Here is a 24,416-nt window from a genome sequence, read left to right on the forward strand (position 1 = left end):
AACGTGGGACCTATTACATTATTTCTAATTGACGTCATAAAGAGCAGACTGTCATCTGGTAGTACCTCTCAGCACTTAGCGTTTCTCTTGTGTTCTAGGTATAGTCGTCAATAACTCTGTAATAGCCAACATGGCCTTAAACCATGTAACGATAATCTGCAGCATGTATCTGTTCTGTCCATACCCTACAAATTCTAAGTTGTACCGACATTACGGTTAAACATCTGGCATGTTACCGTAATGTCTCAAGTTTCTTATGATATGTTTTATTTAATTTTACATATTAGATGCATTCATTATTGTATTTTGACTTTGGATTGCAACCGTCGGTATGAACAACATTTTATGGCATTTATTGTCTTACAGCACATGGTACGTTCTTCTTGTGGCAGTGGTTTAAATCATTGTGTGAGGTAGCTACCATTGCCTTGTTTTATGGTTACGTAATTTTTTGTCATTCACTTTTTGTATTTACCATACTGTGTTTTCATAGTGCTTGAAGCCTATAACCTGGGAAGATGACAATTTATATTCCCGAAACAGTCCACTAATTTGTTAACATAGCGATCTTGGCAAATAAATAAAAGCCTTCAAAAGGAGACTACAGTATAAACTGAATAGGCGTTATCGAAGGAATTTGAAACACCCCCGTTATGTCCTTTATTGGATTTTGTGTAATTTACCGAAGCCGCCAAACAGTTAATTATTATAATTATATGACCGTGTGCTTAATGGATAAAGGCTATCGGTTTTCCTGCTGTGGTTTCGAGGGTATTTCAACCGAGTGCGGCTCTTCCGAGACGGAATAGTTAATGATTGAAAGTTTATCTATTATTAAAGACCATAAAGGTTGCGATGTACAAACTGATATATATATATATATATATATATATATATATATATATATATATATATATATATATATATTAAGTACTATGCCACACGCAATGATGATGGTTAACATGCACAACAATCCTCACAGCAATCCATGGTTGCTGCTGGCCGACGCGGTTGACGCGAATCACGTAATTCGGCACTTGTCACTTTTGTTTTCATACCACTCGCGAATCGGTATCGATGAGGGTCCACCCAACGACGATCAGGGGGACGCGCTCATTTGTCATACCCCGGTGAATTTCACCGTTTACAGCTCACTTCACCAACATTCTTGCCCGTCTCCCCAGTACCACTACTCACTCGACGTTCTGCAGTGCCGGCCGCGGTGGTCTCGCGGTTCTAGGCGCGCAGCCCGGAACCGTGCGACTGATACGGTCGCAGGTTCGACTCCTGCCTCGGGCATGGATGTGTGTGATGTCCTTAGGTTAGTTAGGTTTAAGTAGTTCTACGTTCTAGGGGACTGATGACCACAGCAGTTGAGTCCCATAGTGCTCAGAGCCATTTGAACCATTTGAACATTCTTCAGTACTACTCTTTACTCGACACTAGTCTCACTGCCTCCTGCAGCGATCGACAATCGATTCCCGTCTGCTATCGACCTGGGCGTCGGATACTAGCATCTATGTTCGTGGGACCACGGATCCCTTACAAATTCTACTGAGCCTTGTCCCTTTACATAGTTGTTCCTCTAAGATTCAAAATTCCAAAGAGTGTATTCCAGTAAAAACAATTAAAAATTCAGTTTCTCCTTTTTTTTATAAAAAGATCCTGAGATTATTATTAACTGAAGCGTCTTGAGTAATGTAATACTGTGAGGTAGCAACGTTTCGGATATTATAAAGCCACGAGCAATACTGGGTGCCTGGGTCAGTATGACTTGCTTCTTTGACATCGCACCGAGCGAGGTGGCGCAGTGGTTAGCACACTGGACTCGCATTCGGAAGGACGACGGTTGAAAGCTGCATTTGGCCATCCTAATTTAGGTTTTCCATGATTTCTCTAAATTGCTTCAGGCAAATGCCGGGATGGTTCCTTTGAAAGGGAACAGCCGATTTCCTTCCCCATCCTTCTCTGCTCTGAGCTTGTGCTCTATTGACCTAATCTCCTTCTCCTCCTCCTCCTCTTCCCCTTTGCCAACGCCGACGTGCAGTGAAGGGACTGCAGGTGAGAGTGTGACGTCACGTGTTGCAGGCATCCCGGAGCTGAACATCCCTGCGTGCGAGCCGCTGCAGATCGAGCAGCTGGTGATCAACCAGGGCCGCGGGCCCGTGAGCGTGCGCTCCACCTACAGCGGCATCCGCGTGCGCGGGCCCGCCTCCTTCAATCTCAAGAGCGTCAAGTGAGTACCTACTACTTGCAAACTCCATGTCGACCTGACCCTAATCTTCGTTCCCTCTTTTTTCGTGTCAGAACGATCTGCAGCGATGATCAGCTATGAGAAACACCTAATGTGTTAACAAGTTGTTTGTACATTGCCGGTAAAAAAAAGGAAGCTACATCGCTGGTCGATCAGCGATCGGCTTGTTATCTTTGACGCGTCCGCGGGCATGAGCATCTTTGCGTTTTCGGCTGAGGCACGCGGGACGGCGAGAGGCAGTCGGTTTGGGGCGGCCGGTGAGACTGGCGGAGTTGTGGTTCGGGCGTAAGCATATGTGTTAAGTCTGTTGCCCTGGGGCTGTCAGCTAATCGTGAAACTCCTGTGGCGGTTACTGGTTGTCTGGAAGGCATTTCATATAGATTGTACCAAGCCTCGCAATGAGAGGGGAGTCCGGAGTTGGTGTTGGCCTAGATGTTTGTACAAATTGAGGTGCCTGTGTGAGAAGCACGGCGTCCTTCTGGCAGCCACCGCAAGCGGATGTTCGGCCGGAATGTCTACAGTTTGTGGTGAGTATAGTGGTGAACAAGTTCTCGTAGGATGTGCTCCCAGCCTGACTCTTAGCCTGTGTTATTTGTGGGTGCCGACCACCTTGCCTGTAACTGCTTCCGGGTGTCCTGTAAGATTTCACAGCAACTGTGTTTTTGTGGCATTCTATGTTTCTGGCCCAGCCTCCGCCTAGAAATGGGAAAGATCTTTTGCAATTCCTTAATGCTGTAATTTAAACATATAAAAAATTGTTCTTTCAGAATAAGCGCATGTTTCTTTGGGAAACTGCCATTCAAACAGGAGTGGCGTAATGTTAATGAGTATTTATTATTCGTCAAATGAAGTATATTTAATGTCTTGCAGTTTTCTGGGGCACGCAGATGTGTTATTCAACTCATTTTGAAGTGTTCTGTCGGATGAATGACTGTTCCCCACTTCAGTGTATTTTTTTGAGTAGTATTGTAAGACATTTTGTATATTTGTCAGTGGGGTGTATTGATTCAATTTTGTTTTTCTTTCTTTTGAATTACGGTGAATTGTTTACTTTATCTGGTTATTGGCTTAACTCGCGCTTCACGCACTAAATCAGCTGATACTGAAATTGTATTTTTATTCCTGTTTAATGTCAGACAGATTTAAATGTAACTTCATTTATGTTATTTGAGATAAATGGGTTGGATTGACCTTAATGAATTACGTGCAATCGAAGCAAGGGACCCAGTCCTTCATTAGTACTTAACAGTGGCGTGTGGTTCGGGCTGTGAGCCGCGTGCTCGGACCGAATATTACGCACTATTAGAGGCTTCCAATTCACTCAAGATTTGTTGCTGTAACAGTGAATATGGAGTACATGAAATTATTACATTTGCAGATAAATAGCGCAAGCGACTCTCGGGTAGTAGGTGTCAACCCGTGCTGCAACACTCGTATTAATACGTGGTGTAGCCTGGACAGGTGGCAGTGAAGACGCTGAGTGGCATCCAGTCGACTGTGCAGATGGCGAATACTGTCGTGGGATACGTCATACCACGCCTGCTCGATCTTTTCACGTAGTTCTACAAGAATTGTCGGCTGAGGAGTCATTTCCCCACCCATCATAACCCACATGTGCTCGACTGGAAGCAAATCTGCTAGCCAGGGAAGTTGCTGCATATCTTGCAGAGCACATTGAGTTTCTCGGACTGTGTGGGGGCAAGCACTGTCCTATTGAAATAACATAAATCTTCCCGTTACAAGAACGGCAAACCTAGCGGGTCTAACAACTTCCTGCAAGCACCGAGCGCTGGGCGCTGTCGCCTCCATGAACGAGACTTGTAGATTATCGCACCCCAGGCCAAAGGGCCTGGGACGGGGGCAGTGTGTCTCGGACAAATGCACTCTGCTAGACAGTGCTCTCCAGGTCTACGTCGTACTCGCAAAAGACCATCACTGGCGTACGGGCAGAATCTGCTTTATCACTGAAGGCCGTCTTCCAAGTGATCCTGTAATGGCACCAGTTGACCCGTGCACGTCGATGCTGTGACGTGAGTGGCAGGCGGGCTAGAGGTGTGTCGCCAATAGTCCCACTGCTAACAGTTCATGTTGGCACGTCTGGGCTCACAAGCCCTCGTATCTATGCTGCCGCAGCTACATGATCTGCCACTGCTGGCCTCCCATTAAGGCGGTACTGGGGTGTGTCTGCAGAGGTCGTCTACAGGTATGAGAATGATCACGTGACCACTGATACCAGCGTCGTTGCAAAACTCACGCAGCCCTCCAACTTGTGTGGCAATTCTCCTAAAGGACCGTCTCGCCACTAGGAAGGCCACAATTTGTCTCTTTTCAGGTCCGCTCAGTTGGCTCAGCAAGCACGAATGCATCACCATAGCGCGGATGCCTGCTTGCTTCACACGTTTGTAGCACACTGAACCTACTGGCTGTGAGCATTCCCTTTTGAAGTATTGACAGAGATGGCGCTTTGGTACCTATGCTACTACGCTATCAGTTGGGAGACGATGTTGAAGCCATTACCAGTACATCTACTATCCCTCAGGTGGCATATGCTGTAATCATATCGAAATCGACGTCGTATTTCCACGTGTACTATTTTTTATCCTTCGGTGTAATTTAATTGAACTAGAAAATTATTTCTTTTCGATTTGTCATTTAATAAAACGTGTCCTAGTGTTCTATAAGACAGCTATGCATTCGTGTTTTCATCACTGTCATGATTGGTAAACGATTTATTACCTGTGAAACTTGAGCTTCCTGTGGTTCACCACTTGGTGTAACCAGTGGCTGCTCAAGATCAATCCTTCCAAAACCCAGGCGATCATTGTTGGCAAAACCACCCCTTCCATCTGTCTCCTAGATTTTTATCTCACTGTCTACAGCTGTCGTATCAACGTCACCCCCGCCCTAAAGTACCTTGGCGTCACCCTTGACTGTCGCCTCTCCTACACCCCCCATCTTCAGACAATCCAATCCAAGGCATGCTCCTGACTCCACGTCCTGAAGCTCCATTTGGCCGCACATGGGGTCTGGACCCCTCCACAATCCTCCACACCTATAAATCCCTCATCTGTCCCATCCACTGTAATGCACATCCTGCCTGGATCTCTGCCCCTCCTACCTTCAAGTTCCTTCAAATCCTGGAATGCCAAAACTCCGCCTCAACTATAGCATCCGCCTCCCATCCCCCATTCAGATCCTCTGTGACTTAATTCCTTTCCCACACCTACTCCTCTTCCTTGAATGGATATGGATCCTTTACACCTCCCGTAAACTTGATCCCCCTCACCCACTTGTCTCTCCCATCCTTTCCCACCGCTGTCCATTACTGCACTTGTACACCTGCATCCCACCCACTCTCCATCTTACGACACTCCATACCCTTGCCCAAGGTGGCTTCCGCCAACTTCCCCTCCCGGATGATGCCCTTGTCCTCTCCATCTACCCCTCCTACCAGATTTAATCCTCCCCTTCCTCCCCCTGTATTTTTCCTCCAGGGCACCCTTTTTCCTTTCTCTTCCTCCTCACTTCCTCCCTCCTCTCTCCCTCTCCTCCATCCTCCGCAGGCTTCCACCCCCCATGCCCTCTCCCCTCTCCCTCCTCTCCAGCTGGCATCCTTCCCCCCTCCCCGCTACCCACCTGTATTTCCCTGTGGCAGGCCCCCCTTTTTTTCGTGCAACAGTGTGTTTGTAGTGGGCTGAAGATCACCATCATTGTGTTAGTGTTTCTCTCTGTCTTAGTGCAATGGTGTTTCTTCGTCAGTGCTCCCACGTTCACATGATGAACCATCTGTCTACGTTTGTGCTCTGAGCTGAGCTTCCCTGTGCCACGAGTGCCTTCTGTGAACGACTTCATTTCTTTTTCAATTGTTTGTCTTCTGTTTTTATCCTCCATGTACATCTGTTTTTATCCCTTAATGTTTCTTGTATGTTTTTTCTGTGGCCGAAGAGTGGTGTGGATAGGCTGCTGCCAGCATACCTTATGTAAAGGTTTAAAATAACAATAAAAGGAGGACCCTGTATGACCTCATCCACTTCCTTTTCCCAAATACATCCGAACCCTGTACATCGTCTGCAGACTTGATCTCTAACCCCACCCCCGGTGCCCGGTGTCTCATATCTCCTATCTTCTTCATCCGTCACCTACCCCTCCCAGATGATGAGCTTCACACTGATATCTACCCATCTACCCCCCCCCCCCCCCCCCCATCCCACCATCTCTAACTCCACCTCCACCCATCACCCCTCTCCAGGGCTTCCCCTAAGCGGTTTTTCTTCCCTCCTGTGCCCCCAACCTCTCTAGGGAACCCCTCCTTTTCTCTTCCCTCCTCTCAGGCCTCCTCTCCCTGAGAAGTTGCCTCCCATTTCCTTTCTCACAGTTTCAATCTTTGTTGTGTGTGCTACTCCTAGTGCAGTGTTTTTGAAGTTCTGTCGGTTTGGTGCTGATTTTAATACTGTGGCATACTTTCATGTTATACTTGTGACTCCATTGTGTTCTAAGTGCGATGCGCATCGTCAAATGTGCTTTTTATCTTTATGTGGGCCTATTTTAAATTATATCCCACAATGAACGTCTGTCAGATGCCGATATTTCGGCAGATGAACACCCCATCTTTTTCAAGGTAACAAATGAAACGAGAGATCGATGTGGTTGGCAACTTAAACCATCGGTGGAGAAGGCTACGTCAAACCTGAAACAAGACAGTGTTTGCCGAAAGACAACATACACCAAAAGGAACAATCGCCACCACACAACAAAGCAAAACCAAAACGAAATATTACCGTTTGACGGTTGTCGATGACGTTACCTGACTGCATTCCCATAAGTCATTTGAATGGCTCCACCAAGTGCGACTAACCACTAGCTGATCTCGACGCTGATATTTAGCCTAACAGTATCTACATGCCACATGAACAGGGCAGTAGCCGATACGATACTACAAATGCGAAATGTCATTCATGAGGAGTACCAAAACTTCTTTGAATTTTATACTTATGGTGCAAAATCCCAGCAGACAAACAATGTAGGTTGTGTTATTTTCTGCCGAAACACTGTGCACCACCCACAATTTTTGTTCCTCAAAGAGACGTGTCTGTCTTCTCAGTAAAAAAAAATTCCATTCGCAGAACAGATATTTATTCTGGAACACTCTCACAGAACAAGTTTAGATAGAGTATGCTTTAATTATGCAACATGATACAGCACCTTATGTACTTCTGCGTATCAGTTAAGAAGTGGAAGAAAACAAGATAATTGTCTAGCAGGCAGAATTTGTTGTAAGAGCCCCACATGAGAAAAATGTTCAATGAAAATATGATCAGCTTAGAAAAAGAGCCAATGATCCTGTCACAAAAGCTATAGACTAATAGAAATTAAAAGTTTTGTTAAAAAATTAGACCTTCACGAGCGGGAAAGTGGGTGGTAGCAATCTAAAATTGGGAGTGTACAGGCAGATATTCCTCGAAAACGTAAAGGAAACAGAAAACAAAAAAAATTCGCCAATAAGAATGAGATTCAGCTGCGGTACTTTTCTTAGTCATTTACGTCGAATTTGTTTAACTGAGATTCCTTGATGTGAATGTTATTCTACATTAATGGAGATTTAAATTATGTACTTTTCTGCTGGCTTTAGGGCAATCACCAAAAAGATCTACTGATCCTTTTTGTGAAACATGGCCATCAGCTACGTACTGCTGTCGACTGTTTGTTTCCCATGAGCGTTAAGAGTGTGTATAGACTATTAGCTTTACTTTGGCGGTAAAGTGACATTTATTTAAACAAAACTGTAGTAAAGTATGAATAGAATATCTTGTAGTGTATTAGTTTTTAAGAAACCTTGTAATATGTAGACGACTGTGTGGTAGTATGACGAAATGCTGATGTAAAGAAATAACTACAGGGAGGGCTATTCGGAAAGTAAGATCCGATAGGTCGCGAAATGGAAACCACTATGAAAATTAAAAATGTTGTATTTGCAACAGCTCGTTGTCTGTGGCAAAATATTTTCTTCATAGCTGGCAAATCATGTGAGCAGAGATGAAACTCAGGAGGAGCCAATTACCGGCTGTATAATGGTTTATCAAACGCTTCCTATCGAAAACGCCCCAGGAGCATCTTCATTGCCTCTGGAGAGAGCGGCATAAAACTATCATGAAGAAGGAAACACATGACAGTTACGATGCGTGGCGTGGACTACATGACATCAGGAGAAATTTCTCATCAGGCCCTCAAAATTGGCGGGAGGCACTACTTATCTAGGCAGCTTTACGTGCCCACAGTGCTCTCAGGAGAGCGGGAAAGTGTGGCGTGACGCGATCGACTAGAGACACCGCCCAACACATCTCTGCAAAGCTTCATCGGATTTTCACTGTTTCCATTTCGCACCCAACCGGACCTTAGCTTCCGAACAGCTCTCATACAGGCTTTGATTTTAGAGCTGTAGCCAGTTCATCATGAACAAAGCATGGTAAGCTATAAGGTTTTCCAAGTATGTGTAATACCCATAACTTCTTGAGTATAAGAAAATACTCTGGTACGTATAAGCTAGTGTAACTTTTCCTTTTTGAGAAGTAAATGAACCAAATTTTGTACATGTTTTCATTATGGTATTGGCAATAATCCGGATTTTTTCGATTTATTTTGTGAAATAATTTGAACAGGACGTTACTGGATTCAAGAACACGTACTATCAGATAAGGAACATTTTCTCAAAGTTTACTTCACTTGTAAGTAGTCTTAGTAATAGATAAACAAATCTATGTTCCAGTTTAAAAAATCAGTCTTGGAACACTCGCAACATTTTTTTAAATTTATATGTATGATACTAAGCAATTATTATTTCTAAAAAAAATTTAAATAAATTTGACAGTAATGGACTTTGAAAAATTTTGTACCACAGAATTTGTATTACATTATGCAGAAAGTCAGAAGGAAATTTCACCTCTGCAATGGTTCAATAGAAAATGTTCCTTACACATTGAAAAACGAATGTTGCGAGAAATAGAGGAAAAAGATTATTGTTAGTATCGTGCCAGAAACAAGTACACAAAAGATTATTCAACCGGAATCCACAGCTAAAAGCTTCATTTTGAATACAATTACCGCTGCATCTGTTTATTTCGATAACACGACCGATTTCCTAGCCTTTGTGAGATCAGGTGAAGTCAATTGTAATGTGATGCAGGAGTGCGTTTGATATTAAACCTTTCGCCCAATTTCTAGAATTTTATTCCAATCTACAAATCATGTCGCACCCCATGATAAATTAATGTATATAGGAGGCCAGTAGTCGGAACCATGTTCTAGTGGATCCGACGCGCGGCGTGGCATCGTGTTGTAATTGACTTGATTTGATGATGTAACTAACGTTACGAAACCGGTCGTGATTTTGAAATAAAGTACCTACACAGATACAGCGGTGGTTTTATTCAAGTGAAAAAAGTTCCTTAATGTCGGTCATAACCACACATATGGTCTTTTTGGACTTATGTAGCTCTTTTCTTCTGTCGTGCCATTTTGGCAATATATTTCATCGACCGTCAGAACTAGCAAATACGCACGTCATCAAACTTCTTCAATAGCTTTTCAGTGGGGGAAATCTTTATCAAATACTAGTCTCATAGCCGCTCGGGATTAGCCGAGCGGTCTCGGGGCGCTGCAGTCATGGACTGTGCGACTGCTGTCGGCAGAGGTTCGAGTCCTCCCTCGGGCATGGGTGTGTGTGTTTGTCCTTAGGATAATTTAGGTTAAGTAGCGTGTAAGCTTAGGGCCTGATGACCTTAGCAGTTAAGTCCCATGAGATTTCACACATATTTGAACGTTTGAACTAGTCTCATAGTGGTCCTCATTCTTATATCCTACTATCACTGAACATCAAAGATCATATGAGGAAATTTTAGAACCAGTAGATGAGCAAAATTTTGTTTGTGGGCTTCTCTTCTAAATGATTTTTTAAAGGTTTCTTTCGGGCTTTGTGTTCCACCTGAGGCGCATCTCTTCAATAAGTCGTAATTAATCACCTCGTAAATAGGCTGACAGCCTTCTATACTTTACGTATGTCTTCTCTGATGGCAGGGAATAATAAAACATCGCAAACAAGAACAGAGTCGTGTAGAAAAGAGGGGCGTGGTACTGCACGTTGGTGGAAACAGGGTGGCTTCTACATCATTCTAGCAGAATGAAATTCTGAGAATTGGAGACAATATTTTCATCATGCTACCGATCAGCGTTTTTGACCAATTTTACACACATCCCACCTTACGGTGAGATTCCGATTGAAGCTTACGAATCTTGTCGAGGGTGGAGTTGTGCTCGTTTTTTTTTTATAATTTAATTTTACAACAAAATGCATTACGTAACCTGGGGAAGGATCTCCATTTTTATTTGCATGAAGTAGTTACACGAACGCTTACCGTCAGTCGTTCATGCAACGTAACGTTCTCGAATGGAAGGGGCGACAGTGGGATCTGAAGTACCCTCCGTCACACATACATCAAAGAGGATTACGTAGCACAGCTGTAGATTTAATGTGAATATTAACCTCCTAGATCATTTCTATGTGTGTCCAGTAGTCCCAGTTCTTCTTCACTTATTTAAGAGAGTTAAGGGTCTTTTTACTTTGATCAAAACACCAAACATTACCAGGGCCGTAGCAGCTTCAGAAAAGTGTGAAATTGTAATCCGGAAATAAAGTAATTAATTGGCGGGTATACATTAGCCAGAAACTGAGAGTTAATACCTCGTCTTGCAGTTCTCTACATACACATATAAAAGGTGACGTTAGCAGGCTCTACACAGACGGCTGTAGCGTAGGAAACACTCTTTCGCTGTACACTCTGGGATGATAATGGCAATGAAAAACAGAGGATGACATGCGTAAAGCTGAAATACTAAACACCTTTTTCCAAAGCTGTGTCACAGAGGAAGACCGCACTGCAGTTCCTTCTCTAAATTCTCGTACGAACGAAAAAATGGCTGACATCGAAATAAGTGCCTAAGGAACAGAAAAGCAACTGAAATCACTCAACAGAGGATAGTCCACTGGACCTGACGGGATACCAATTGGATTCTACATGGACTACGCCAAAGAACTTGCCCCCCTTCTAACAGCCGTGTACCGCAAGTCTCTAGAGGAACGGAAGGTTCCAAATCATTGTAAAAGAGCACAGTTAGTCCCAGTCTTCAAAAAGGGTCGTCGAGCAGATGTGAAAAACTACAGACCTATATCTCTGACGTCGATCTGTTATAGAATTTAGAACATGTTTTTTGCTCGCGTATCAAGTCATTTCTGGAAACCCAGAATCTACTCTGTAGGAATCAACATGGATTCCGGAAACAGCGACTGTGTGAGACCCAACTCGCTTTATCTGTTCATGAGACCTAGAAAATATTAGATACAGGCTTCCAGGTAGATGCCATTTTCCTTGACTTCCGGAAGGCGTTCGATACAGTTACGCACTGTCGCCTGGTAAACAAAGTAAGAGCCTATGGAATGTCAAACCAGCTGTGTGGCTGGATTGAAGAGTTTGTAGCAAACAGCATGTTGTTCTCAATGGAGACACGTCTGCAGACGTTAAAGTAACCTCTGGCGTGCCACAGGGGTTGTTTATGGGACCATTGCTTTTCACAATATATATAAATGACGTAGTAGGTAGTGTCGGAAGTTCCGAGCGGCTTTTCGCGGATGATGCTGTAGTAAACAGAGAAGATGCAGCATTAGAGAATTGCAGCGAAATGCAGGAAGATCTGCACCGGATAGGAACTTGGTGCAGGAAGTGGCAACTGACACTTAACATAGAGAAATGTAATATATTGCTTATACATAGAAAGGAGGATCCTTTATTGTATGATTATATGATAGCGGAACAAACACTGGTAGCAGTTACTTCTGTAAAATATCTGTGAGTATGGGTACGGAACGATTTGAAGTGGAATAATCATATAAAATTGTTTGTAAGGCGGGTGCCAGGTTGAGATTCGTTAGGAGAGTCCTTAGAAAATGTAGTCCATCAACAAAGCAGGTAGCTTACAAATCACTTATTCGACCTATACTTGAGTATTACTCATCAGTGTGGGATCCGTACCAGGTCGCGTTCACAGAGTAGGTAGAGAAGATCCAAAGAAGAGCGGCGTGTTTCGTCATAGGGTTATTTGGTAAGCGTGATAGCGTCACGGAGATGTTTAACAAACTCAAGTGGCAGATTGCAAGAGAGGCGCTCTGCATCGCTGTGTAGCCTGCTGTCCAGGTTTCGAGAGGGTGCGTTTCTGGATGAGGTATCGAATATATTGCTTCCCCCTACTTATACCTTCAGAGAAGATCACGAATGTAAAATTAGAGAGATTCGAGCGCACACGGAGGCTTTCTGGCAGTCGTTCTTATCGCGAACCATACGCGACTGGAACATGGAAAGGGAGGTAATGACAGTGGCACGTAAAGTGCCCTCCGCCACACACCATTGGGAGGCTTGCGGAGTATAAATGTAGATGTAGAGGTACACTTCTTTACCGCTGGCGGACGGAGCCTGACCGTCAGCACCTTGTCGTTGCAGGGTGGACCTGAACAAGGACCGGGCGAGGTTCAAGCTGCGCCTGCCGAGGCTCGAGATGACCAGCGACTACAAGATCGACGGCCGCATCCTGCTGATGCCCATCACCGGCAAGGGGCACTGCGAGGGAAACTTCAGTAAGTACACTCACCCCTCCGACAGTTGCACTTTCTGCCTCTTGGAAAAGCTGCAGGGACAGTTCATTCAACTTCATTAAAAGCCTACTGGGTGCATTGCCCCCACAGTCTGGTAATGCCTTAAACGGTTAAAGTACCAGCCGTGTTGCAGCGGCCTTCAAAACGCCATAGAATCACTTATTTTATAATATGATGTGGCAGGACATCTAGAGGGATTTAAATTAAACTGAAGCTCGCCGCGGAAGTCTAAGTTTGTTATTCCTTCAACCTCCAGTCTCTGTGATAGAGACCTGATGATCGATATAATAACTAATTTCTACTTGCCTGGATGTGAGCACATGGTCAGATTGAAGAATCTTGTTCGCGTGCGTAGGCTATGCAAGTGGAAACTAAAGCTCCAAGAGACACAAGCCTGGCATTGAACTATCTGGGATCATGAAGTTGGCACTTCAAGTTGAAGCCAGGACGGAGGTGTAGAGCTAGTACGTGAAAGTACCGAGCAATGAAGCACACTGGACTCGCATTCGAGAGGGCAGTGGCTCGAATCCCAGTACGGCCATGCACATTTAAGTTTTCCATGATTTTCCTAAATTGTTTAAGGTAAATGCTGTGTTGATTCCTTCGAAAGAGCACGACCGATATGCTTATGTTTCCTTCCAAACTTGAGCTTGTACTTTGTCTGCAGTGACCTAATCGTTGACTTTAAGTTTCATTTTTCCTCGTAAGTGATCGAAGATTTCAGAAACGTTTTTATTATTCTACCCATCTCTCCTAGTAACATGTCAGTCCAGTGACTTTCAGAACTAGTATACTCTGATGTTAAGTAACACAGTATCTGTTCTTCCTCAAGCTAGTTTGTCTTGCCTACTAATGAAGCGTCCAGCTTCCTGCCACGACCTTTCCTTGGCATTTAAGCACTGCGTAGCTTCTCCACTCACGCAATTTCATTTAACGTTAAGTCCGCAGACTACTGTATATGAAGCGGCATGGCCAATTTTTATTTATTTTTTGGTTACTGAGGACATTCCTATGAATTAATTCATTACGTACATACTGGTCATCTCATCAGCAAACATTCTCTTACTTTTTAAAATTTTATGTTTACCTCTGTGAGTGTAAGATCTATATATTTGACTAACTTGGTCTGACAAGAAGGGATGCATTAAAATTTCTGCTGAAATATGTTGCAATGTAACAACCTGGACTTTCTGCGCTTGCATCGGCGAACTGAATCTCGCGAATAGAGCTTCGCCAAGCTGACGAGCCAACATTTAAATTTGGCGCTTTACTACGACAATAAATGTTTCGGATTCAGAGTATCCTCCGTTTCCGATTATTGTTTATCGGAGAAATGAAGTCAGTTCACATATCTGTAAGGAGCCACTCTCTTACGGCCCAAATAACCAAAGATCGTCACTATATGTACTCTGTAAGTATTCATAGTATACTTTGTGACGAAGAACTCAAAAATCACATAACTTCCGATTCCTGGTGTGTGTGGGAATAACGTGCACAATCTACAGTATTTGCAAACAACAAATGATTGTGCAGAAGACAAGTCCAAAATATTCGTCTTTAGAAAGGCAAAATGTAATCAATGGTGTGTAGCTTGTTTATAGGAAAAGACGTAAGAGTAACGAGAGAAATTCTAAGGACAGGATCGTGTGAAGTGGCTCAATGATTTAAGCACTTTACCTTGTATTCAGAAAGAGCAGAGTTTAGATCACCGTGCGACCATCCAGATACAGTTTTTTTATTGCTTCCCCAATCAGCTCAGACGATGTCAGAAGGGCATAATTGAAAAGAACCATCCTACTAAGTTGGCTATCCCTGTACATCACATCTTTTACTCCGTCTTAAATGACCTTCCTATGAAGACATTAAACCGTGGTCTGTTTCCTTCCTTGCTTCCATCGCTGAACTCAATTACACTCTACTGGCCATTAAAATTGCTACACCAAGAAGAAATGCAGAAGATAAATGGGTATTCATTGGACTAATATATTATACTAGAACTGACATGTGATTACATTTTCACGCAAGTTGGATGCAAAGATCCTGAGAAATCAGCACCAACAACAACCACCTCTTACCGCAATAACGGCCTTGATACACCTGGGCATTGAGTCAAACAGAGCTAGGATGGCGTGTACAGGTACAACTGCCCATGCAGCTTCAACACGATACCACTGTTCATCAAGAGTAGTGACTGGCGTATTGTGATGAGCCAGTTGCTCGCCCAACATTGACCAGACGTTTTCAATTGGTGAGAGATCTGGAGAATGTGGTGGCCAGGGCAGCAGTCGAACATTTTCTGTATCCAGAAAGGCCCGTACAGGACCTGCAACATGCGGTCGTGCATTATCCTGCTGAAATGTAGGGTCTCGCAGGGATCGAATGAAGGGTAGAGCCACGGGTCGTTACACATATGAAATCTAACGTCCACTATTCATGGCACCCCATACCGTCACGCCGGGTGATGAGCCAATATGGCGATGACAAATACACGCTTCCAATGTGCGTGCACCGCGATGTCGCCAAACATGGATGCGACCATCGTGATGCTATAAACAGAACCTGGATTCATCAAGAAAAATGTTTTGCCATTCGTGCACCCCGGTTCGTCGTTGGGTATACCATCGCAGGCGCTCCTGTCTGTGACACAGCGTCAAGGGTAACCGCAGCCATGGTCTCCGAGCTGATGGGCCATGCTGCTGCAAACGTCGTCGAACTGTTCGTGCAGATGGTTGTTGACTTGTAAACGTCCCCACCTGTTGACTCAGGGATCGAGACGTGGCTGCACGATCCGTTACTGCCATGCGGATACGCTGCCTGTTATCTCGACAGCTAGTGATACGAGGCCGATGGGATCCAGAACGGGGTTCCGTATTACCCTCCTGAACCCACTGATGCCATATTCTGCTAACAATCATTGGCTCTCAACCAACGCGAGTAGCAATATCGCGATACGATAAACTGCAATCGCGATAGGCTACAAATCGACCTTTATCAAAGTCGGAAACGTGATACGCATTTCTCCACCTTACCACCTTACACGAGGCGTCACAACGTTTCACCAGGCAACGCCGGTCAACTGCCGTTTGTATGAGAAATCGGTTGGAAACTTTCCTCATGTCAGCACGTTGCACGTGTCGTCAACGGCGCCAACCTTGTGTGAATGCTCTGAAAAGCTAATCATTTGCATATTGCAGCATCTTCTTCCTGTCTGTTAAATTTCGCGTCTGTAGCATGCCATCTCCTTGGTGTAGCAATTTTAATGGCCATTAGCGTAATTTTCTTTGCTTGTTTTTACACTTCTTAAGGACTGGGTACATTTATATTAAATTTTATTCATGCGTCTTTCACGTCATTTATGTTTCTAAGCATCCTCAGCAGCCTGAGCAATAACGCATACGTATAGATAAATGGAACGTAGTTCTGTAACACTTTTTGCAACTACGGGGACGTTGCGCCATGTGGCAGGCAACTCTGATGACATCGCTGCCTGAGAGGTAGACGTCACTTGAACATCCGCCAGGGCCAGCAGCAATGAACAAAAACGTGCTCCCTGGCTCACTCCTAACTCACCATGGGATATGTGTTTGTCCGCTGTCTTCTGGAATGAAATTTAGAGCTCGTACAAAAGCAGCGAAGATGTATACATGAACACCGCTAACAAGTGTAAAGCATTGCAATCACGAAATATAATTTAGTGGCGAAATTTGTCTCGTTCATCTTTACCGACTGCCAACCGCTTATTTACATTTGTATGATCTCCACTTAATCTTTTCCCTGTCATTTAAGAAAACTATAATTTCTGATAATTTCGTCAAAGCAGATGGAAGACTGTAACGAGTTAATGCAATAATGTCCCGTTATCTCACAAACGTCTTGCAGTGCATACTGTCCTGTCGACTCAAACTGAGCGGTAGTTAACAAAGAAATATTCTGAACGTTGTAGCTCTTGTACTATGAAAATATAATCTGTTTATTTTACCAATATCTCTTGTTATGCAACTCTCCTCTTCGTTATTCTGCTACGTATTATGGAATGCGGATTGCAGGATTGTGAAGCTTAAGAGACGTTCTGCTGCAGTAGCAAGTTATTGATTTGTTAGCATGTGTTAAACGAAATCACGCTATCCCAACAGAGGATAAAACAATGCTCAACCGTCACTTTTTCTGACGTTTATTTGACATTAAAGGCCTTCTGAATGTAGAGAATTTCGTTTTTTCATCGGCATTAATTACTATTTGGTTTATAAACGATGTTTGATCTAAAGGTAACAGAAATTAATGAAATTTAGAAGAACAAACTAGAAATTTTCCAATGTATGTTTAAACCTAAAACAGAGTAATAACGAAAACTAATCAGGCGTACGTTTCAAATTTACTAGCTATAGATTAAGAGAGTCAAGAGACTAAGATGAGTGAGAGGGAGAGGTAATCACGTGCAACTGTTCTAAATGATTTATTCTAAAAATTCGAAAATTATCCTGAGAAGCAAAGTAGAGAACTGACTCGCGACTCGTAGTCATTAATAGGCCAAACTCTTTGACTCCGTTATTATAGAACAAGACATTTAAGATCAAAAAGCCATTACAACATCTCTTAACAGGGTTGTAAACAAGAATGTAAAGAAAGGTAGGAAGAGATCTCTACTTACCAACTGCAAAGAAAAATAGATTTCAGATTACCTGAGTGGTGAATATGTAAATTTCATCTCCAGCGCTGAGAATATTAAGCACCAATGGACAAAATTCGAGAGTGTTGTGCTATAGACAAGTATTTACCTAGCAAAGCTGTAAGCGAATGGCTAGACCAAGAGTGGTTCGACAGCCGTGTTACAATGCTGCTACGAAATTAGAGATTCACTGCAGATTTAAACGCAGCAAATGTCAGCGACAAACAAAAACTGAACGAAGTCAATATTTGCGTAAAGGGAGCGAATTCGAAAGTAAAATTCCGTCTAATGACTTGACAAGAAGTTCTAAGAAGTTCTGAAGTTATGTTAAATCAGTAAACGGATCAAACCAACTTATTCACACATTGTGTGACCATACTTTCATCGAAACGAAAGATGGCAGACAGAGGGCCGAAATACTGAACACCTTTTTCCAAAACGGTTTCACTGAGGAAGACAGCGCTGTGGTTTCCGCTTTACATGGTCGCACCGGCGTCAAATCACGAAGAATGACCACGAGTTAGAAAAACAACAGAAACAGCTCAACACAGAAAAAAGGCAAAGTATTCTACATAGTGTATGGGAAGGAACATTCTTCTCTTTTAGCAGCAGTGTACCGCAGGTCGCTGGAGGAGCAAAGCGTTCCTAATTATTGGAAAAAACCTCAGCTCATTGCCGTTTTCAAGAAGCGTCTCCTGTAGGAATCAACGTGGGCGCCAAAAAGAACGATTGTGTGAAACATTGTTCGTATGCGAGACTCAGAAAGCAGTAGATGCCAGCGTCGTCGTTGATGCCGTGTTTTTGACTTCCGGAAGCGGTTCAATTCTGTTTCGCACTGCCGGCTAATGAACAAAATCCTAACGTACGGAATATCAGAACATCTGTGTGACTGAATTGATTCTATAGCAAAGAGAATACAGTATTTTGTTGTCAACGGAGGGAAATCTACAGGCTTAAAAATAAGAGATACTCCATGGGAGCGCTATAGTTCTACTTTTAAACGATATAAAAGTAAACGACCTAGCGGATAAGGTAGGAAGTCGCATGAGGCTTTTAGTGGATGATGTTATATACCGACAAGTCTCAACGCTAGAAAATTGTAGCGAAATGCAGGAAGACCTGCAGAGAATCGACGTTTGGTGGAAGGAGTGGCAGTTGACTCTCAGTGTAAACAAATGTAGCGTACTGCACACACACAGACGCACAGACACACAGACGCACTAAAGTATGATTACACGACTGGAGAACAATTACTCCAATGTGACATCCATACAATATCTAAGAGTAAGCGATTTAAAGTGGAGCGACCACATAAAACTGATAGTAGGTCAGGTATATGCCAGGATAAGATTCATCTACCTCTATATCAATACTCCGCAAGCCATATGACAGTGTGTGGCATCGGGTACTGCTGGTACCACTGTCTCACCCCTCCTCACCTGTTCCATTCGCGAATGGCGCGTAGGAAGATTGATTGTCGGTATACTTCGTCATTAGCTCAAATTTCTCGAATTTTCTCGTTGTGGTTATCTCAAGAGATGTGTGTGGGAGGAAGTAAGACGTTGTCCTAATCTTCCCGGAGCGGATTCTCTCGGGATACCAATAGTAAACCTTTCCGTGGTGCACAACGCCTCTGTTGTAGCGTCTGCCAATGGAGTTTGTTGAGCATCTCCGCAACGTTCTTGCGCCGCCTAAACAATCCTGTGACGAAACACGCAACCTTCTGTCTCTTGTAGTAGTCCAGTATGGTAGGGGTCTTAGAGTGATGAGTGATACCCAGAATTCATTGACAGAATCCTCAGGAATTTTACTTCATCAATTAAGGAAGTTCGATCAGTGTCTGAATCTTACTCGTCTGATATCCGTACCAAATAGGATTGATAGAGGAGACAGGGAAGAGCACCGTGTTTTTGGCGCAGCTTTATTTAGCAGGAGCGAAAACGTCATGGAGATACAGTCAACTCTAGTGGCAAACGGTGCATGAGAGGCGTTCTGGGTCTCGGTGTGTTTTACTGTTATTATAAAGTTCCGAGAGCGTATGTTCAAGGAGGAGTCAGCCAGTATGTTACCTCTCCAACGCGGGAGAACCATGAAGCCAAACTGGAAATATTCGAGCTCACACGAAGGCTTACGAGCGACCGTTTTTTCCCTTCGACCATTCGCAGCTGGAACAGGAAAAGGGAGACGTGTCAGTAGCACGCAAAATATCTCCTGCCGCACATCATAAGGTGCCTTGCGAAGTGTAGTTGTGGATGTAGATGTAGAAAATAACTTCGCATTATCTCTTTGTGGATATTCGTTCCAGTCACGTTTTACTCCTATGCGAGGAGTCTGACTAATCTTTGAGCGTTTTTTATTCAGTCGCAAAAGAGAATCTTCCAAGTCAAGGAAATCGCAACGTGATAAAATTTCCCTTGAAGAAATGAAATGATAGATGATTGATAACCCACCACTGGAACTGTAGGGAAACGTGATTTAGTTGGAATGTTAGTGGTACAGTTCTGTATATTATAGACACAAGTGCGAAAATTTTCGGGGAGGGTATCAAATTGAATAACATTTAGTGCAAAAACCCGATAGAAGACTGCTGAGAAAGGGTCGAAACCTCGGCTAGTATTTTATATCAGCTTCTGAAATACAATGTTTGTTTGCACGGGTATCTGCCGCAGCAGCTGTTTTATTCTAGTATTATTGCTTTTTCCGTCTTAATTTTACTGAAAGTGATTTTTCACTATTTGTTATAAATGGCCGAAAATTGCAGAAATTGAACGTCTAACCACATTTTTTCTTTTTTTAAAAAATTTCAAATTCCGCTAACAATGAAAGAAAGAGTGTAGATTCCAAAACATGTAACAAGAGGCAGAAAGGCCGTAAGTAACTTGCGTGGAAATTTTATAAAGAAATACTGTAAATATCGAAGTGTAGACTTTTACTTATACGGTACCACATTTCCAGAATGACAACAGAAGATGCTTTATAATAAAAGCGGAACGCGTCAGGTGAAAAGTGCTCTTTAACTGTAGTAAGAATAAGACGGAAAAATCAATAATAATTGGTAAAGAATAGTGTTGCACTACCTGCTTATCTGTGGGCGTATGTTGGCTTAGATTCAAGAAGAAAAGTACGGACACTGTCATTAAAGGTGATCAACGGATCACAAACACTTCGCTGCGCAAGTGGAAGTCTCTGTTGGTAGTGGTGACACATTAGTCCACCAGTTGGGGTACGCAGCGGTGTGTGTCCGCTGGTTTAATCGCCGCCTAATGGAAGACCATAAAGAGCGTAAAGGCCCATCTGCGCGAAATTCCTTGCACGCTCGAGGCTGATCGTACAATGTTTTGTCAAACATCGTCACAGGCGATGAAACATTCGTTCATTACGTCAAATTAGGAACAAAACGACGAATGAAATAACTTTATTTTGAAACAAAAACAAAAACCAAAATAAAGTCAATCTATTCGAAAATGCACGTCTTCGGCATCTGTGAAATCAAAACCTGGTGCTGGGTTACTATACTGCGTGGATAGTATCATGATTAGATCCCCTTTCACAGGCTGTCCAGAAGATGGTTGAGACGATGTTGTCCAAGCCTGTCCACTCTTCAGACAGTGCCCCCTATGAGGTCACTCGTCGTGTTAGGAGGTTTCCAAAGGCCCTGACGATAAGATGGAGGATCCTTTCTGGATGCTACACAGACCTCAAACTGCCCGATATCACGTAACAAACCCACATCATGGGGCTGCATTCCGGAGACGCGCAATGATACCTGAATGCCTACACATCCTTCTATGACGATCATCAGACGTCAGGAAAATCCTGTAATTTTCGGTGTAGGGAACCCGACACCAGTGATCGAGATTCCATTCCACGTTTTTCCTTGCCGATCTTCTTCGTGGACCACGGCGTCGAGGAGACCGGGATTAGGGGGAAGCGTTCTACAGTTGTTTTTGACTGACACCTTGAAGCGAAATTGATCGTGTAGAACTGACTGCTATTCATTCGTTGAGACGATCTTCTCAGTTGTCTCAAAAAAAGCAACATTTAGTTATCGCTCTCTCGTTGGGATATCAAAGAGGCATTATCTGCACTAAGTGGTCAGCAGCTGGTGTTAGTGGCAACAAGCTAGTAGCAGCCTGGGGGATGACAAGCAGATAGTCTGAATGAATCCTAGTTTCAGGTAGGAGAAATCCTTCGACGGTGCACTGAATCACACAAGTGCGTTGTAAACACTTCCAACGGCAAACAAATCTTCAATATTTTCTTACGATAGCATTTGAGTGTTTGAATTACTTCGTACATACTGGCAGTTACCTTTAAAACTGTAAAGTGACAATGGTCACACTCTATAAACTGAAATGACTCTTAGAGGTAAACTACGAGCTCCTCGTCCAGGCCTTGAAAGTCCAAGAGGTGTCGCCCGGTCGCTGTGCCATCCGCTGCCGTGCGGCGTCTTGAGGAAGCGGAATGAAGAGGCAGGTGGTCACCACACCACTCTCCCTGTCGTTTTTCCGACTTCCCGGATCTCGAGCTGCTACTTCTCAATCAAGTAGCTCCTCAATTGGCATCGCGATGCTGTGTGCACTCCGCAGTCTTCTCACCAAGGAAAATGGTTGCCTATTCCGGGAATCGAAGCCACGTACTCCACAGGGGAGCCATTGGCGCTGACCACCTAAATACAGAAACGAACTTCATTTCTTTTCTTCCTCCATTTATCGGTGTTCCAGGCATTGCATCTTCGTTTCTTCCTCCTCTTCTGCCTGAAACACCCAGAAGAGGAGGAAGAGACGGATTGAAACTTCACAGGTTGGGAGGGTATGTGTTATTTCAATGATTACAAAAATGAGTAGAATTTACAAACTTGGCAGTGTAAGTCCTTATGTCAGTATGACAAGTCACTCACTCTAGCGTGGATGTATGTACTGATTCGGTTTTATGCTCTCCTGAGGCAGACTGGCGCACAGCTATTGTATCCCGACTTTGATATCCGGGATACTGTCAGTGCGACAGAATTGACGTCCGCGCTGGTCTCACATATGTTATATCGGGGACAAGTTTGGGAATACCTCAGAATCACACAGACAATTCATATACACACGTGCCTTGCATGAACTAACATTGTCCCGTTGAAAAATAGCACCACGTTTGTGGCATAAGAGGTAACACACGAGGACGCAGGATGAGCGATGTGCCGTCGTACCTTCAGAGTTCCCTCAGCCACTATTGGCGATGGCCTAAAGTTACACATGATGGCTTCCCAGCCCACGACGTCAGGAGCAACACCTGTGCCTCTCCAAACGACTAGATGAAAAGAACCTCTCCCTAGGGGCCCGAAATTCTCGCCAATGATGGTCATCCGTGGCAATGCAGAAGCGCGATTCTTTGCTCAACACAGTGAGACTGCATTCATCAGGCAGGCGACCACGCTTTCTAGTCACGGCAGCACTCCAAATGGAGCCGTTAGTGCTGTGATGCTAGCGGCAGCCTAGGTATGGATCGGCAGTTCCTTAGTCCAACTGCTGCTAGTCTCCGACAAATGGTGCAGAACTACAGAGAATGTTTCAGGAAGCTGGTTCTCGGGTGGCAGGCGCAGTTGTCAAGGAGTTACAAAACCCGGCCGAACCTGTCTGTACCGGAATTTTGATTACGAATGCGCTGTCCGCAGGTACCCATGAAAGTCAACATATGCATATTACACGATTCGACCTGCTGGACAAAAAAGACAGGCACAGTAAGGTCACTTCCTAACTCTGTAAGGTGCTGATAATATTGTCTCAAACGAGTACGTGGCACCTCCGTGTTCTTCAGTGATCACTCAACATCTGACGCTTACAGACCATACCATTCGACATTAACGCACTCGGGCAAACGTTACACTTGTCACAGAGAACTGCAACTCTAACCAATTAAGTAGCCCCAATGGTGTGTACGTGTACGGAGTTTTACTGACGTCCGCCCATATCTTCGGAGTGCTTCACTTTTTTTGTCCGGCAGTGTATGTTGTCAGACAGTGTGAACAAGCAGCACTGCCGAGCACACCGCGCGCTAGTGAACTGCACTGAGAATGCAGATTTAGGCTTATCTCCATCACAGGGAAGACACGAGGAAGGTGCGAGAAAGGGGTTTCCGATCGAAAAAACTTGTTAACTGTACAAATATGGGAGCGGCAAAGTTTATGTATTTTATAGCACTACGAAGCACTGCACACAGGGTGCATTATTACTCGGCGACATTCTGAGTGACTTTCCCCCGTTGCAGCTGACGTGGACGCGACCTGCACGATGCAAGGGGAGAGGGTGCAGCGCGACGGCGCCACCTACCTGCACGTCAAGACCTTCAGCACCACCTTCAGCATCGGCCACGCAAAGGTCAAGCTCAACAACCTGTTCGGCGGCGACAAGGAGCTGGGTGAGTCCACACAGCACAACTACCTTGCAACGGCCTAGGAGTTCGTTGTTTAAATATGTATCTCTGAGATGCAGAATTATAGTTGCGGAATATTAGCTGTTCGAAATCACGCACCATTCAACAGAACAAGCACTTACGATGTGAAGTTAATTTTAAAACGTAACTGAACGGTACGGTACTAACGGGAAAAACACCTTGCTTCATAATAAAGCACACAATGTCAAAGCAATAACTTTCAAAATTCGAATACAAAAAAAAATGTTCTGTTTAAGTAACAAGTTTTAATGAAGTAACCCTGTTCTGATAGTCAATCAAAATACCGAGGAACTTAACACAATTTGGTACTGCCGTTTCTGAAGCACTTTAATAAGGGTATGTATACTGTGTTCCTGTTC

The 24,416-nt window shown here is 43.9% G+C and overlaps 1 protein-coding gene across 1 annotated transcript in view; it reads left to right on the top strand.

The window, feature by feature from the left end:
- The window catches only part of LOC126335778 (circadian clock-controlled protein daywake-like), a 75,345-nt gene that overhangs the window by 25,780 nt on the left and 25,149 nt on the right, over positions 1 to 24,416 (top strand). Inside the window, exons 3-5 of the mRNA XM_049999240.1 lie at positions 2,089 to 2,236; positions 12,799 to 12,932; positions 23,872 to 24,021. Of these exons, the coding sequence (XP_049855197.1) occupies positions 2,089 to 2,236; positions 12,799 to 12,932; positions 23,872 to 24,021 (432 nt within the window). The remainder of the gene's footprint in view (positions 1 to 2,088; positions 2,237 to 12,798; positions 12,933 to 23,871; positions 24,022 to 24,416) is intronic.

This window comes from Schistocerca gregaria, chromosome 2 (genome assembly GCF_023897955.1).
Source record: "Schistocerca gregaria isolate iqSchGreg1 chromosome 2, iqSchGreg1.2, whole genome shotgun sequence".
Classification (NCBI taxonomy): domain Eukaryota; kingdom Metazoa; phylum Arthropoda; class Insecta; order Orthoptera; family Acrididae; genus Schistocerca; species Schistocerca gregaria.